This window comes from Nannizzia gypsea, genomic scaffold, assembly GCF_000150975.2.
Source record: "Nannizzia gypsea CBS 118893 supercont1.3 genomic scaffold, whole genome shotgun sequence".
In the NCBI taxonomy this organism is placed as follows: Eukaryota; Fungi; Ascomycota; class Eurotiomycetes; order Onygenales; family Arthrodermataceae; genus Nannizzia; species Nannizzia gypsea.
In genome coordinates, this window is record NW_003345199.1 from 1,997,892 (window position 1) to 2,013,980 (window position 16,089).

General features: G+C 47.5%; 7 protein-coding genes and 1 non-coding gene across 8 annotated transcripts; 7 read left to right on the plus strand and 1 right to left on the minus strand.

Annotated features, from left to right (window-relative positions):
* Positions 1 to 424: 424 nt before the first annotated feature.
* MGYG_04168 (GTP-binding protein ypt1) lies at positions 425 to 1,144 on the plus strand (the record flags this gene model as incomplete). The annotated part of the gene is made up of 4 exons (XM_003173946.1): positions 425 to 475; positions 527 to 574; positions 653 to 880; positions 950 to 1,144. The coding sequence occupies 4 exons, from the start codon at positions 425 to 427 to the stop codon at positions 1,142 to 1,144; spliced, it is 522 nt and encodes a 173-aa protein (XP_003173994.1).
* Positions 1,145 to 2,426: 1,282 nt separating this feature from the next.
* Positions 2,427 to 2,941, minus strand: MGYG_04169 (hypothetical protein; the record flags this gene model as incomplete). Its single annotated transcript, XM_003173947.1, has 2 exons — positions 2,427 to 2,556; positions 2,682 to 2,941. The coding sequence occupies 2 exons, from the start codon at positions 2,939 to 2,941 to the stop codon at positions 2,427 to 2,429; spliced, it is 390 nt and encodes a 129-aa protein (XP_003173995.1).
* Positions 2,942 to 3,962: 1,021 nt separating this feature from the next.
* Positions 3,963 to 5,384, plus strand: MGYG_04170 (integral membrane protein; the record flags this gene model as incomplete). Its single annotated transcript, XM_003173948.1, has 4 exons — positions 3,963 to 4,142; positions 4,210 to 4,582; positions 4,642 to 4,759; positions 4,817 to 5,384. 4 exons carry the CDS (start codon positions 3,963 to 3,965, stop codon positions 5,382 to 5,384), a joined length of 1,239 nt encoding a protein of 412 aa, XP_003173996.1.
* A 568-nt stretch (positions 5,385 to 5,952) lies between these two features.
* On the plus strand, positions 5,953 to 7,072 carry MGYG_04171 (peroxisomal membrane protein PMP47B; the record flags this gene model as incomplete). Its single annotated transcript, XM_003173949.1, has 3 exons — positions 5,953 to 6,089; positions 6,179 to 6,891; positions 6,960 to 7,072. The coding sequence occupies 3 exons, from the start codon at positions 5,953 to 5,955 to the stop codon at positions 7,070 to 7,072; spliced, it is 963 nt and encodes a 320-aa protein (XP_003173997.1).
* Positions 7,073 to 7,350: 278 nt separating this feature from the next.
* Positions 7,351 to 7,422, plus strand: MGYG_10540. Its single transcript has one exon. It is a non-coding gene; the product is annotated as a tRNA-Arg (tRNA).
* Positions 7,423 to 8,116: 694 nt separating this feature from the next.
* MGYG_04172 (Rik1-associated factor 1) lies at positions 8,117 to 11,925 on the plus strand (the record flags this gene model as incomplete). Its single annotated transcript, XM_003173950.1, has 6 exons — positions 8,117 to 8,123; positions 8,217 to 9,514; positions 9,647 to 10,099; positions 10,161 to 10,233; positions 10,311 to 10,444; positions 10,531 to 11,925. The coding sequence occupies 6 exons, from the start codon at positions 8,117 to 8,119 to the stop codon at positions 11,923 to 11,925; spliced, it is 3,360 nt and encodes a 1,119-aa protein (XP_003173998.1).
* A 605-nt stretch (positions 11,926 to 12,530) lies between these two features.
* On the plus strand, positions 12,531 to 13,454 carry MGYG_04173 (impact family protein; the record flags this gene model as incomplete). Its single annotated transcript, XM_003173951.1, has 1 exon — positions 12,531 to 13,454. One exon carries the CDS (start codon positions 12,531 to 12,533, stop codon positions 13,452 to 13,454), a length of 924 nt encoding a protein of 307 aa, XP_003173999.1.
* Positions 13,455 to 15,174: 1,720 nt separating this feature from the next.
* Positions 15,175 to 16,078, plus strand: MGYG_04174 (hypothetical protein; the record flags this gene model as incomplete). Its single annotated transcript, XM_003173952.1, has 3 exons — positions 15,175 to 15,362; positions 15,840 to 15,930; positions 16,019 to 16,078. 3 exons carry the CDS (start codon positions 15,175 to 15,177, stop codon positions 16,076 to 16,078), a joined length of 339 nt encoding a protein of 112 aa, XP_003174000.1.
* Positions 16,079 to 16,089: the final 11 nt, after the last annotated feature.

Sequence of the window (16,089 nt, forward strand, 5' to 3'; positions counted from 1 at the left end):
CTCCAGCCGACCAGCAGCCAGCTATCTGACGTCGCCTTTTGCCTCTCTCCCCCCTCTCACTATCCCATCACCACCTTGTCGCCTTCATAATGACTCCTGAGTAGTAAGTGCCTTCCTCCCAACCAGCGACTCCCTGTCCTCCCACAGGGCCCCGGACCATGCCCTATCCGATGGAAATATAGTTGAAACAGCTGAACTAACCGCTCCGTGGCTACTATAGATCTTCCCCCCAACGGCTGACGACTCCTACGTACCCTTCGGGGAAAAAAATACCCCCATCCAGGCTGCAGTCGTCATCATGCATATGAACGGTTTATTAGATACTGACTTGGGTTGATCGTGGTTAGATACGATTACTTGTTCAAGCTTCTCCTCATCGGTGACTCCGGTGTCGGAAAGTCTTGTTTGCTTCTCAGATTCGCAGATGATACTTATACAGAGAGCTACATCTCTACCATCGGCGTTGACTTCGTACGTGGGAGCTTTACATGATATGAGCATAGAGGAGCGTTCTAACAAGGAATAGAAAATTCGAACAATCGAGCTCGATGGAAAGACCGTCAAACTTCAGATCGTAAGTTTCCTGCTGCCTGCTGCCTTTCACCGACTAATGCCAACTGAGTTCTGTCACTAACTCTATATTGTTTAACAGTGGGATACCGCTGGCCAAGAACGATTCCGAACCATCACATCCTCTTACTACCGAGGCGCCCATGGAATCTGCGTGGTTTACGACGTGACGGATATGGACTCGTTCAACAACGTCAAGCAGTGGCTGCAAGAAATCGACCGTTACGCCACACAGGGCGTCAACAAGCTTCTCGTGGGCAACAAGAGCGATATGGAAGACAAGAAGGTCGTTGAATACACCGTTGCAAAGGTTCATATCACCACCCTTTCCCACATCTCCGTTAAATATTAAACCTCATGCTAATGCATCTCACGGCAGGAGTTCGCTGATAGTCTTGGTATTCCATTCCTGGAGACCTCCGCCAAGAACGCCTCGAACGTCGAACAAGCCTTCTTGACCATGGCCAGACAGATCAAAGAACGGATGGGTACCGCAACTGTCAACAACAAGCCTACCGTCCAGGTTGGCCAGGGCCAAGGAGTCCAGTCGAATTCCGGCAGCTCATGCTGCTAAGTCACCTTCCATTTTTTACTCCCTGCACCTCGACCGATGCTGTGGTTATGCTATGCCTTGCCTCCCTTCCCACGCTACAACGTGCCCTAATTTTTCTCCTTTGGCGTGAGATTTGGCATCATGAACGCAGTTTTTCAACCGGAATTGGGTGGGGTGGGGTTTAATTTAATGTCGTTTTAAATGGGTTGTTTACACTTGGTTTTTCTTTCACTATCTCTTCCTCTTTTTTCTATCTACCTTCCTTTTTTCCCTTCTTTTCTGCAATCCAGTCCGGATCTGTCTTACATACATAACCTATCCAGCTTCCTTCCTACCTACCGGTGTGCCCCCATGCGTACCATACCATGACGAATTTGACTCTTCACCCCTCCCATAGCACAGCCCCATTCCCGAACCGTCCAGTCCCACGGCTCATTCACCACTGCGGGAATGCCAGGCATCTACCCGCCTTATGACAGAAAAAGAAACCTAATGCCGCGCTCCCCGTACTTCTGGCTTTGTGTATGTGTGTATGTGTGTGTTTATTCCATTATCACCCCCTTGTTTCCTTTATTATAAACCCATCTGCCGTTGTCTCTTGCTTGCTTCAGATAACTAATCATGCCCTACCGCCCATAGCCGATATGGAATGAAGCATCTCTTATCATCATTTCTTTTTACCCCCTTTATACATGTTTCCTTGTCTGAACCCCGTCTCTTACCTACCTACACATATTCTGTACTCCGTAAACGTCCAGGTTATCCTTAGAATTATGTTTCCACTTGTTCCCTGCTCCTGCTTCTCCTACATGCATGTCTTCCGTAGTGTAGCCGCCTGTATGGAGCAACTAGTAGATGCAGAACTCTTTCCTTTGTCTCGTGTCTTCCTTCGATCTCCAGTTCTATAATTCTTTATTTTGCCCCTTTTCTTTAGATCACATACTTGCTTAATAATCACCCTAAATAGGGATGAGTCACGTGTCAGTGTTTTTTTTCCGTGCCGAGGCAGTTTTCTTTTGTTTATGTTTGCGGCTTCACCATGTCAACCTCATCCCAACCACACCTGATATTTTGACACTGTTCGAAAGAGGTAGAGTGGCGATGCAAAACAGATCTAAACAGACAATATGGCTTACGGATTACTGGCTGAGCGCTCGATATGTTCCGCAGGCAAATAAAAAATCCTTTTGTGGATATGGGCGTTTCTCAGGCCACGCCTCGACGCTGTGAACGAACTGATCATATTTTAGCAGTAGGAACAGGAGAAAAGAAAAAAGCCATACGGCGCTTGTAAGCAACCGGCCTAGAGCTCCGGCTTGAAGGTTTCGATCAATGCCCTGACTTGGTCCGGAATGAAGATAACCCTGAACCTCAGTGCTGATAAACTAGGTGGTCGGGTCCCTCGATATCCGCAGAGGTTATCTTTCTCAGACCTAAAGAGCAATAAGAGTTAGATGGTATCGCTAGCCAGGCCGTGAGCAGCAATTCCAACCGTTCGGCAAGCCCTATTCTCACTCCGAAACGGGATGGTTAAGGGAGCAAGCCCTCAAACCCTCACCCTAATCCTTCATACGAGCAGCGGTGGTGATCTCCAGATGTACAAATACCTCTGGCTAGTGAGCGTTTGGGCCTCGCATGGCTTCCTCCCATTTTTGGCTTTTTTTGGGAGCTTTGAGCGTCGGCACAGAGCCATAGCGGCAAAAAATCTTGAAGGGACCTAGTTGACAGACCAGGTATGAAGTACGGAGTAGTTTTCGTTGCTTTAGGAGTTCGCCTGGGTTCGACATCCAGTTGCTGGTTGGGACATGTTGGATTCATTTCTGATATCACTCTTCATCATTTGAGGAATGAACACGAGTGATTGGCACACTTCTTTTTCTAAGAATTGAATCTTTGGCGAGCTGAAATTCCTCCACTTTTTTCGATAAATCTTCTCGAAGACTGGGGAGTTATATTATGTTACGCCGTATGTACGACAGCGTATATGTCCCTCGGCATATATGCATGGATAAGACCTCCCGAAATCCAGGGCTTAGGAAGCGCGACGAGCACGAGATAGTTAATTCAGAGATCGATTTGATACTCTGTTCAGCATGGTTCAGACTAGGATCTACGTTTTGAGAATATGCAAAGCCCAAGATAGTGTAACGCCAAGTGTGTACAGGTCAACACTCTGGCTTACCATTCCCTGACAGAGAATACCCATAAATCAACGCCACAGCGTCTTTCCCCAGCTCGTCCCATTATACGTCCCTTGTCCATCCCGGTTTCAAAGCTTCGGTCTAAAACGCGGCTCGAGTTCACGCCGGGGACGGCCGGGCGGAGCATAAATATGCATAGTTGGCAGCCACGGCCAATCTTAACTGGCCCGAAGGTGTGGCAAGTCAAGGTACCTGTTGGGAATGGACGATGCTGGCATCCAATAGCTGTCAGACATCACGAAAAATGAAGGCGTTCGCAAGCTTCCATGATCTCAACCTTATGCATCCATGTCAAGGTCTGCATGGTGGTGATGGTGTCGTTGATTTCAGGTTGCTTTTCCCGTGTCATCGTAAGGCTTGATTGAAGGCGTTCATTTGACATATATGACCCAAGCTGCCCACCTAGCCGAGAGAAGGGGCTGGAAGTAAAATACGCCATGAGAGTTCTTTGCCTTGGAGCGGCTAACTGTCACCAGCGCCTATTGCTATATACTCTCCCACATTACCCAACTACTCCGTTGGCTGCAACCGATGGGCTCATAACAAAGGCTTTCCAGTCGAGATCCGCCGAATGAGGCATCTCAACGAAGCAACTGAACGACTCGACATCTAAGCAACGAGAATCGCCACTTGGAAACATGGCGTCAAGTTGGGATATCAACCAGGAGTCATCCAGCGACGATAAAGGTCCTATGGTCATTTGTGTTGCTTGGCTTTTTTTTGTTATAGCGGCTCTGGTGCTTGGAGTACGCGTATGGTTGCGCACTTCCCTTACAAAACTTTTCGGGTGGGATGATGCCTTCATGATCCTGGCGCTGGTACGATACTGTCTTCCTTTTCTTCCCTGGTGTTAAACGGGGGCAAGTTCTGACTATTTCCTGGCAGGCATTTGGATGCGTGCATTCAGCTCTCGTCAACGTCTCTGTTGATTATGGCCTTGGGATTCATCAGGCCAACCTTACAGAAAGCCAGGTTATACTACTAACCAGGTATTTCTGGGTTTCAGGGCCTATACATGACTTGGCTGTGAATTGGGGAAAGGTGTCTGCAATGCTATTGCTCATACGTGTCGTGGACAGAGCAAAGCGTCACGCCGTTTACTTCTACATTGGGATAGTCCTTCTCACTCTTGTCAACACCACGGACGTTTTCATTATCTTAGGTCAGTGCAGGCCTATGGAGGCGGCCTGGAACCCAAGTATTCGAGGGAGATGCTGGGCAAAGAGCGTCGTGAAGACCTCTGCTTATTTTCAAAGCGGTTAGACTGACCTTCTCCTCCTGAGGTTGGCTTGATACTAACTAAATATTATTATCTAGCATGCTGTTGTTTATCTGACCTTATCCTTGCAGGATATCCTGTAATTGTGATATCACGCCTGCGGATGCCTCTCCGCACCAAAATTACCCTTTCGGTGATAATGTCGTTGAGTTTAATGTATGTTTCTTACTCCTTGCATATTTAAACCGTCCAACTAACGTCTACATCTAAAAGTGCCTTTGTAGCGCCTGTTATGAAGGCTTACTACATCCATCGCATGGGTAAAGGCTCAGACTACTCCTGGAAGATGGCCGACTTGGCTATGTGGGGTTCCTTGAAGCACTACCTCGTCATTATTACTGCCTCGATACCCGCTCTTGGGCCTCTATGCAAACACATCACACGCCTGGCATCTTCAAGGGGATTCAGGTGGTTCTCATACCCGAAATACACTCAATCGTCATCATATCACCCAAAGCCAAAATCACTCGCGACAGTCACCGTCAGCTCCGGCCCTAGCACGAAGGTCTTTAGTGAAGGATACAGCATGTCAACCATGACCGGGGATGATAGCTACCCGATGTCTAAATACAACAACAGTGGTCGTAAAAAGGAAAAGTATAAGCAAAAACAACAGAGTGAGACAGCGAGCAGTCAGGAGGCCATCGTTCCGGTCCCTGAACAGAACGCAGACGAAATCACAAAAGTAACGGAGGTCTGCATACGGACGGAATCGAAGGAAAACATCGCAGAGTATTGGGAGCAGAGGATAAAGCCTTGGGAGGCTAAGTCTCCTGTTTAACGACCTTTCTTTTCTTAATGATAGCAATGTTCAGGCGCTACGGGGCATTGGGAGGCACGCAACGTCATCTTAATCACCATGACTGGCAGGTGTTGGTTTTTTCTCATTCATTCATTCATAGCGAAATATCTATGTACTTATTGTCTCCATATCTTATTTAATTCATTTCAGCAGGAAAATCCATGAAGTGTATACATAAGAGAGCATACGCGAGAGAGAGAGAGAGAGAGCGTGTCCGTATCGGGGAAGAGCCGAGGCAAATCGACCGCGGCTAAACGTCATATGAACTTCCGGAGTTTCTTCGTTCTCAGGGATGAGGAAAATCACAAGGAGAGAGCAAGAGACACAGCAGCTTCGGTTCTCTGCCGGGTTTCGATCGCCCTTTGATTGATTTGGCCTTTTAGTTATATATAACGGCGGCTCCCATTTCGCTCTTTTCTATTTTCTTCGCCGCTTTTGCTGTTGATCGATTTGTTTTTCTCTTCGTTTGCGCCTGCTGCCCTTGTCGTCGAACGCCGGCCTTCACTTATTAGTCGGTATATAATATATAATATATACCAAATACAAGATGTCTCAGTCTCAAGCAGCCGCTACTACTGTAGCTCAGAAGCCTAAGCCTGCGCCTACTATCGCCGCGCAGCAGGGAGACAATATTGCCCATGCTTTGGCTGGAGCAGGTGGTGGAATCTTGTCCATGATCTTGACGTGCGCTTCTCCGATTCTCTTCCTATAAGATTAAATACTGTCATTCACTACTAGACAAATGCGCTAACAAAAGGCCCTCGCGATCATAGCTATCCGTTGATCACACTCTCTACTCGGGCGCAAGTTGAATCGAAGCGTGCTGATTCTTCGACAATCGAGGCTATCCGCCATATCATCAAGCGAGAAGGTATCCGCGGACTTTACTCTGGCCTAGAGTCCGCCGTCTTCGGCATCAGCGTTACCAACTTCGTCTACTACTACTGGTACGAATGGACTCGCGCTGCATTCGAGAAAGCTGCCGCGAAAGCTGGCCGAGCATCAAAGAAGCTCACGACCGCAGAATCGATGATTGCGGGTGCACTGGCCGGTAGCGCTACGGTGATGATCACCAACCCTATCTGGGTAGTGAACACCCGTATGACCGCTCAGCGATCCTCGACTGAAGGCGGTGACAAAAAGGCGAAGACGACTATCGAGACGCTGAAGGATCTCTTGCGCCAGGAGGGCCCTGCTGCGCTCTTCGCCGGCGTCCTGCCAGCGCTTATCCTGGTCATCAACCCTATCCTGCAATATACTTTCTTCGAACAGTTGAAGAACATCGTTGAGCGACGGAGAAAGATGACTGCCACGGATGCATTCTATCTGGGCGCACTTGGAAAGCTCCTGGCTACTTCTATTACCTACCCATACATCACCGTGAAGAGCCGGATGCATGTTGCCAACAAGGAGGGGCCAAAGGAGAGCTTGAACGACAAGTTCAAGAAGATCATCAAGGAGGAAGGATGGGCTGGCCTGTATAAAGGTGCGATCGGATTCCTATGTCACGACATACATTGCATTTGACAGTACTAACTCCATATTTATTTATAGGAATTGGCCCCAAGGTCAGCCAGAGTGTGCTCACTGCTGCTTTCTTGTTTGCCTTCAAGGACGTTCTCTACGATAGCATGGTTGCTCTCCGCCGACGAACTGTCCGTAATTAAAGAGTCCCAAGTAGCAGGCAGGAGGTATTCTTCTATTCCTCGCCGGTGGATGCCGTGCGAGAAGGCGCAGAACATCAAGAGATAAGACCTAACGCCATTGTATAAATACACATATGTAGCTAAAATGTAGCTAAAGAAATCCTCAATACCCTTCCTTGAATATCTTCCGTTCTCCTTTAAGTTGGCCTCACGTACCCCGTAAAGGAGCATCCTTGGAACGGACAGCTTATTCTGGTACCCTATATCAGTATACACCTCGTACTGTCAAAGTTAAAGCTGGACCTGTGGCTCAATGGTAGAGTATCTGAGTCCGGATCAGGAGGCTGCAGGTTCGAGTCCTGCCAGGTTCGATTTTTTTTTTACATTATTTTTACGTGCTACCACTTTTCTGTCTCTCGTTAGAAACTCGTTCTCCTTATTTTAGTTACTGACCTTTTTATATACGGGATATTTTCTATGGAGTGATGCTTCGGTCCACTAAATGGAGTAATCGTGAAAACGAGCCGCATCGACCTGCGATCAGTTACTTATTACATAATCATAAAACGAGATCGCGACGTCTCGCCATCGCTTTTCTTTGCGCCAACGCGACTTCACGAAACGACGAAACGACGAAATGACGAAAGGATCAGTATCCACTACTTTTGTACTCTTGACAAGCGTTGCATCGTCTGTATAGCGGATTTTTCCACCGAGCTATGCTTTATAATGCGTAGAATCTGTCTACACAGTTCCCCAGGCGCATAGTATATCCTCGTTTGACCCTATTGTTAGCCGTCCTTTTGATATCTCCCTACAGGGCCTCGAACTAAGGAATCATTTTTATATCGGCTGGGGGTAGACTTTCCAGTTGTTTGATATCCTATTTTTGCCTGAACTCGGAAATTTTTATTAAGTCAAGATACTGCCTTTGCTAGACAAGAGCGTGCCTTTCGCACCCGTTGTCCCCTGGTCCCATGAGATTCTGCTTGCTATACTCACGTACGGCTTGGTGTGAAAAACCAGGAGTATCTAAAATCAGGATATATATACATACATACATATATGGACTGTAAGGTGCGTGGCTTTTCCGTACTGCCTTTTCCTTTAGCGGCAAATGACTGACTCGTTCTATAGACTAAAAGGAGAGGCGCACCTTAAATAGCTTTGCCTATGGAGCTTGGGAAAACATCATTGCCTAGGAGAAGCGCACGGGTCCTCCAAAATTTATTAGCTGCGGAATCCGATGATGACGAGTACGATGATGACCCTGATGTGGAAGCACAGCGACTGCTTCAACAATTTCTATCTCCGAAGGAATTATCTTTGACGTCAAGAGAGCCGAATCCATTAAAGAGAAAGGCTGAATACCTCACTGATAGGCAGAAGTCTCCTTTTGTAGTGGCTAACTCGTCCCCACCGATACCTGAAATTAATTCTGAAAATCATCTTACAAATGAATTTCCTAAAACGAGCAGTACAACTACCGAGAAAATTGCCCTGGATAAGAATGGTAACTTGGAAAGTCAACTCCCCGGCATGATTGAGAATGATGGCTCGCTGGATTGCACCCATAACTGGCCTGAAGAAGCTATTAATGCTCGTGATGGGTGCTACACAATTCCAGATGGCACTAGCAGAACATGGGCTTTGTTGCCCGAAGCAACGCAGTGTGATGATAACAATGCGCTACAGTCGGGAACTTCCTATGTTGAGTCCTCCCAATCTCCCTGCTCCCATAATACGTCATGGACTCTTCCTTCATCTGTTTCTTTACGCTCTCGCTCATCAGCGTCTCCTGGAAATCCACAACATCCTATAATTCCTCCTAAACGGCCACGAGGGAGGCCACCAGGTTCGTTAAACATGTCGAAAAGAAATCAGGACACAACCCCAAGGCGGCGATCTCGCCGTGAAAGACAGCAGCCACATAATTACTACGCCATACCCCCCGGGTTTGCCGATCTCGAAGATAACCACGAACCTGAAGTCCCTGAAGAATCTGTTGAACTGCAGTTCCCGCCACAGATCCCAAGTTTGGCCAGAAAACGAGCTGACACAGTCACTTCTCGGTGGATACACCGATCAAGGACATCATGTATTTTGCAAGAATTACTTTCTCCTCAGTGCTTGAACGGGGATGATTCGCTGGATCCACTCCCCTACATCCCAACAGATGAGCGGATCTACCGCTCAAGGCTACTATCAACAGGAAATAAAAATCGTGGCATTATTTTCATTTCGCATGTAGACTTCTCTAAGAGCGAGATGCAGACGATCTACACCCTTCTGTGTGGCGATCCTATGCCAGAGGACGAGACGCCCATTCAGGATCATCTCGCTAAAGCTATTCAATTCATTGATGTTAAACAGCTTACCGAAAGAATCCGACGGTTGAAATATTTGGATGCTCTTCTACCCCCTGTTTTCGATGCGGATTGTCTATATCTCCCTCAATCAGAGGTATCTATCGACCTTCGAAAAATTTTCAAGCAAATTGGAAAAGTACTTGAAGGTTCTAATACATATCAGTCAGAGGGATATAAAACTATGGCTGAGAAAATTGGCCGTACTAACGTCGACTCTATACTCCAGGAATGTGACATCGTCAAGGGGTTACAACGCAGAAAAGCCAGCTCCATCTTACAGTTCCTCTTAGATGGGCAGTCAAAGACTCTCTCCAGCATACCTTCGAGACTTGTGGTATATCCATATCCGCCCTCCACACCGCAAGTATTAGCCAGCTCAGATGACAAGTTGCCGTCTGCACTACTGCGGTCCCGTCAACTAGGTCTCACACACCATAGAGGACGAAGGCCTGTAAATTCCACCCTACGCGCCCTGCGATCCCGGAAATGGGACTTGTGGAAAACCTGGAAGGGCGCCTCTCACGATGTCATGGTGGTATCATGGGCTCCAGATGGGACCCGATTTGTGGCAGGGACCACCACACATTGTGAAGATAACAACATGCAATACAATCGTAATAACAACTTGCTGTTAGGGGACCTGGTTACAGATTCAATAAGAGAACTGCCTGACCATAGAGTACCTCGACCTACCTCCCAGACTCTATCTAACCTTGACCAGATCTTTACATGACGATCAGTGCAGTCAGTGGTCGAGTACCATTTATATACCGCTAGTTATGACAAACAATCAGAGTTTGGGACACACAACCAGTTAGCTGCACTCATTCGCTGCCTCACCCCAAAAACTAGAGGTTATGGCTGTTTCTGGTTTGAACCTCACCTTATAGGTACCGGTTGCAAGATAGCAGCCCAGTCCGAATCTGGTCCGCTATGTCAAACGGCACGTACACTTGTGCTGAGCTACATAAATATCCAGGCTATTCACCCTCATCATTGGCCTGGGGCACCAGCTCTTCCTGCAGTGAGTTTTTAGCCGCGGGCCTCTCTCGCAAGCTGGTTAGGCTAAATTATTCCTCCTCGAAATATGGCTCAATCGTCCTTTGGCAGATTGAGGCTCCCAACGTGCACATCTTTGCAGAGTGGGAGATGTCCTTGCATATATCTGATATAAAATGGCACCCAACAAAACCGATGTTTATTGCTGGATGCTCTACCCCACACAGCTCAACTTGGACCAATGCCCGTTCAATTGTCCGGCTCTACGATCCGCTGAGGTCAAAGCACGAAGTTAGCTCCTTTCAGTGCCCAGCCTTGGATATCAATGAAGTTACATTCTGCCCGAGTGATGATAATTATATCACGAGTAGCTGCACTGATAATATAACCTACGTTTGGGATCGCCGCAATCCATCCAGTATCTTGCATAAGCTTGGACACGGAAAGCCCATCCTTCAACTAGATACATCTAGGACACAAGAAGAGGATGACACGGGTGTTTGTTTCGCCGCCTGGAGTGGCTCTACTTTTTATACAGGAGGCTCAGATGGAGTAGTTAAGTCATGGGATACAAGGCGGTCTACGGACGACGTGATTTTTGAGGATATTGCCAGTTTCAGTCATGGAGTTATGTCTGGGAAGTTATCCCCTGATCATACAAACATGCTAATTGGTGATAGTGGTGGATCAGTCCATGTCCTCTCTACGGCACCTTTTAGCCGTAGAAACGGCCCAGATCTAACTTACCATGCCGCTGAGGTAAATGCTCAAGTTAGTGATAACGATGAGGAGTCTATAGCTGGCATTTTGGAGGCAAGGAAATTTGTAGCTTCTGGAGGGCTCACGCGTCATCCGGTATTTGGATTTGGTAAAGGCCCTTTGTACAAAGGGCCTTACGCTACTTGGGCTCGACCACCGGGTATATCTCCAGACGAGATACCACATACCCCTTTAGAACCATACCTTCAAGCCTTGCAGTTGAATGGGCCACCCACCCACCAACGACAACTTCTCACACCAGAAAAGCAAGAAACTGTTTACCGGAATATCTCCCTAGCTTGGGCTAGAAATCTGCAAAGCGTGCCTGGCAAGCCCCCCCGCAAGGCTCGCCGTCTCGACCAGACGGTCACGCCAACAGCCTCTCAAAGGCCCCAAGGTTATATGAAAGAAGTAATTGAGATCAGCAGTGATGAAGGCGACATGGACTCCCGCAGACGAACCCGCAAGCTTCCACTGCGCTCCCGAACCATGCTAGCTACGTCGTCACCGTCTAGGGCACGATACCGCAACATTAAAAACAAATCTCGTTCACCAAAAAAGCGCGTATTCATTGACTTAACTGGTGACGATTCGGACGACGACAGCTTTCCATCCTCATCTTCCATCTCCTCATACGCAACATGCGTTCTCAACCAAGACCAAATGCCCTGCAAAAGGGAGGAAGACGATCCTGAGGATGACCATTGGTGGCCTGTGAGTGAAGACATCGCTAAGTTTAGCCTTTAGAATAGAGTAATGTAATTAGATTAATGACATGAATTACGAAATAATATTTTAACTCATCTAACGGTAACTAAGTTATGTTATATAGCAATGTAAAAGGAGACTCAATTTCATATACCTATCAGTCAACTGCGGATATACTAATTGTGACTTTGGCCGATTGCTATTATTTAAAGCTACGCTTATTCATCATGATAATTATCTCGTAGAGCCTTTCAGGAGTAGTCATATGTATCTTTATAAAAAATCGATATCATCTATTATCCCATGTCCGACCGGTAGTTACCTACAATAGGTCACTAATGATAGGCAACTAGTAGCTAATTGTTGACTAGTCTAGCTAAAAGCTGTGATGACGTTGTTTTTAGTTTGCGCCATTCATAAACTTCAACCCAATTTATATCGAAATTGACAGCCATACACAACACGACTTCAACCCTAGCCGGTAAACGCCATCCAAAGAGGATTTATAGGCCCTTAATCACAGATTTTCTTCGTGAAGTTGCTTTTACTAATTAGATAACCATTCATCGTCCCACAACATCCCCCTGCTCACTTCAACGCCCTAATTTAACCGCGGGGGTAGCGGGCTCGCAGATATTCACTCCATGGACAGCGAAGAGCGGATCGTAGAGAATGAAGACCTTGCCGAAGAAATCGATTCTGTTAATGCTATATACGATCCGTCTACGATAGCATTTACGACTTCATCTCCGCACCCTGAATTGGCGATAAAGCACACGATAATACTCACGATACCCAACCACGAGACAGTCTCGTTTCTGATAGGATTTGATTCCGAGTATCCAACAACTCCTCCGCGTGTTCTTGGGCCTGCATCGAGCGGCTCAAGAGGTGAAGGGAAGAAATATGCGGATATATTGGCGGACTCTGTTGCAAAAGTATGGGCGGAGGGATCAGTCTGTCTTTACGATTTGATAATGGATGCGGAAGAGCAGTTTCGTGAAATTAAATCTACACAGAACGAAGAGAATGGAAGTACTTCGGAAAACGACGGGCCATCTACTTCTACGCGTGACGAGAAGGATACGCACTCGTTTGGGTTGACTGCCCCGCCGCCGTGGGTGATATCAGATCCTATCACTGAGAAGAAATCTGTGTTCGTTGCGCGAGCAGCGACAGTAGAATCCAAGGAGCAGGCGAAGAAATTCCTCAACCATCTACTCGCTACAGAAAAGAAAGTCGCATCTGCAACCCACAATATCACTGCATGGCGTATTCGACAAGCCCAGCAGCCTTCAAGCGGCCCGCAACCACTGCCAGGCCGTGAGACTGTTGTTCAGGATTTTGATGATGACGGCGAAACGGCTGCTGGCGGGAGACTGCTGCATCTCATGCAGTTGATGGATGTATGGGATGTCGTGGTCGTTGTAACAAGATGGTACGGCGGAGTGAAACTTGGACCTGATCGTTTTCGAATTATCAACGCTGCTGCTAGAGATGCGTTGGTCAAAGGAGGGTTCGAAACAAGTCAACCGACCGAGAAAGGGAAGAAGAAGGGGAAAAAATAAACAGCATTAGATTCAGCGCCGTTAGCTAGTTACAATGTGTCCGCAGTCGAATGGGTAAGACGTGTCTTCTCTTTTCATTGAGGAGGGAACTAACCGTCAAAATGGCCCATTCCCTTCTTCATAAAAGATACGGGACCCGAGCGTCTACGGCAACCCTTTTGACCCACCAACTGGCCTAGAATATTCACTTGAAACGTGACATGCCACCAGTCACAACGCAGCTGGGTCCTATGTTTTGGATCTAGTGGCACCTAAGGGTCCTTCCTCAATCTATGGTTTCCCATCAGACGCTGATGGAAATGAAGATTTCAGCATGTTACGGACAAGCTTCTTTCATCACTGCCCAAGACAGGAACCTAGACACCATTTGGCTTTAAAATGGAACATGTCATATATTGTTAGACCCAGAATAAAGACTGGTTGCGTACGGAGTAGACGTGAGCCTTTGGAGCCGACAAACGAAGCACGGAGCCTTCCGCAAGTTGATATGTTTCAAATGCTTTTATTTGCCCTTGAACCTTGCTCCTGCCTGCCTGCCTGCCTGTAGCCCTTAGTACCATGTTGTTGACCATTTAAATCCAACTGTGGTGTGCTCACTCCGTAGGGGAAGCGAGATGTATCCAAATAAAGAAGCGCATCGTTTGGATCTTACTTGCGAGCCTTGCGATGACTCAGGCGAGGGGGGCACAGTGTTTTAACTGGCGCCCTATGTATGTTTCTGCAAAGTCCCTTGGAACTTCACATCCGGGCTACCTCATCTCTTGATGAAAATATAAGGCAGACATTTCAAATGCCATCGTGAAAAGTGTATGCACGTAGATAGTCATAGATTTGGTCAGGGGTTCGCCCTGTAAAAAGCAGCATGATCACCTTCTTACCGCCGAACCAGGTCCGGGGTGGTCACAATTTTAGAACATGGTCAGCTTACTCCGTATATTGAATGGCATTTCGGTGCGTATTCTCCAAATTTCACCTGAAATTTGAAATTGGTTGCCATATTGTTGCCCAAGATGAATGGGGCATGATATGTCAGAGGATTGCAAGATCAGTAAAGCCATCGAGAGGGAAACACGGGTCAAAGGACCGGTTGTTGGCCACTCTTGTGGGTGTTGCCGTACCTGTGGGTTTGACCGTAGTCAGACTTGCCTCTGAGCCACGGATCAACCGCCATTCGGTTAAACACAAATGTAGATCTTGCCATCCCACACACGTAACTATCACCCGTGATGTGCGCTCGCTAACTACCTCTGGAGCATTCCATGCAGAAGGTGAATGTTCTGTCTCGAATCGCTTCGAAGTCGGCGGTTAGGCATGACAAGCAGTGCAGAATACCCCTGATTCTCAAGGCTCACACCATCATGGATGAGTGAATACAGTTCTGTCTAACTATATTTGCGGATAAATGCCGTTGTGCAGGGTTACTCTCTTTGATGGTCGAGCGCAAACTGCGGAGGTGTTTCAGGTTTTCATTCTAGATGTATCTGAGTGGTTGTACACCCCTGAACAGGCTTGGATCTCTCACAAGCCACTGAAATACAAAAACCAATGAGAAATTCGCCCTGGCATATGAGAAAAGCAATGCTCTTCATGAGAGTGGAGCGCCTGCAAAGATCGGGAAAGAATGAGAGGCCCAGTCGAAGATAAGAGCTAGCAGGGGCCTCTACTAGGATCTCCTACCAATCCATGTGGCGGATTGGACTTTTTATCAACGAACACAACCATGTCTAGCTGCCAGGAGCGGGGAATCCTAGCCGTCATTCGTTGCTGGCGGTTAGGGAACATCCGGATTCGCCTGAGATCATCAATTTCGGTTGCTCGCTTTGCAGTGTGGGCTGCAGATAATATGGACCCTCTGCGAGGCCAGACATCATCCATGTGTTGGGATGATGCTTCCACATGCGAAAAATGGTAAGAATTTCTGGCAAGATTAAGCCGTTCGCCCTGGCATATAGTTACTCCATTACACGTAATATAGCAGCGGCAAGAAAATGGCTTTCCTCACTGAAGAAGCGAATGAGAGAGCGAAGCCCAACACCACCAGGCATCCGTCCCATGCAAGCTTTTCCATTTTTCATTCACTTAACGTTTCTGCCCCTGAACAAGACGGATGAGCCTTTGAGGGTCGCTACATCGTTCGAATGTGGCGCGAATGATATTACTTTTCTTTCTTTTCTGTTTATCACGACAGATTTCTCTATCCCAATAGACGAAATCGACCGACTCAGCCGAGGAGGAATAGTAACTAATGATCCCACACTGCTGGGCCACTCATCTGTGGCTGTGCGACATTTGTTTTACCGTCATTTGCTTGACGCCTCAACCAGTCGTGGGGCTCTTGGTGTTTCTTTTTCGGAGCAAGCCTAGCGTGTGGCTGCGTGGGGACAGGAGATGGCCAATCCCGCTGCGTATCCCCATGGGACAAGAATTTGGGGCGTCAAAACTCCTTCTTCAGATGCCCCTCTTGGGCGTTTCAAATGTAAGTTTCTCGTGTGCATGCCGTGGCCTGTCCTGATGTGCATCTTGCATTGGCGACTGGTAGGCCAGTCGGATTATCCATCGTACAGGTCAGCTTGAACATCTCAAGGCACCAGGGGTTTGTGGAACAGGCAGACTTCGGCAGTTAGATGGATTCGTG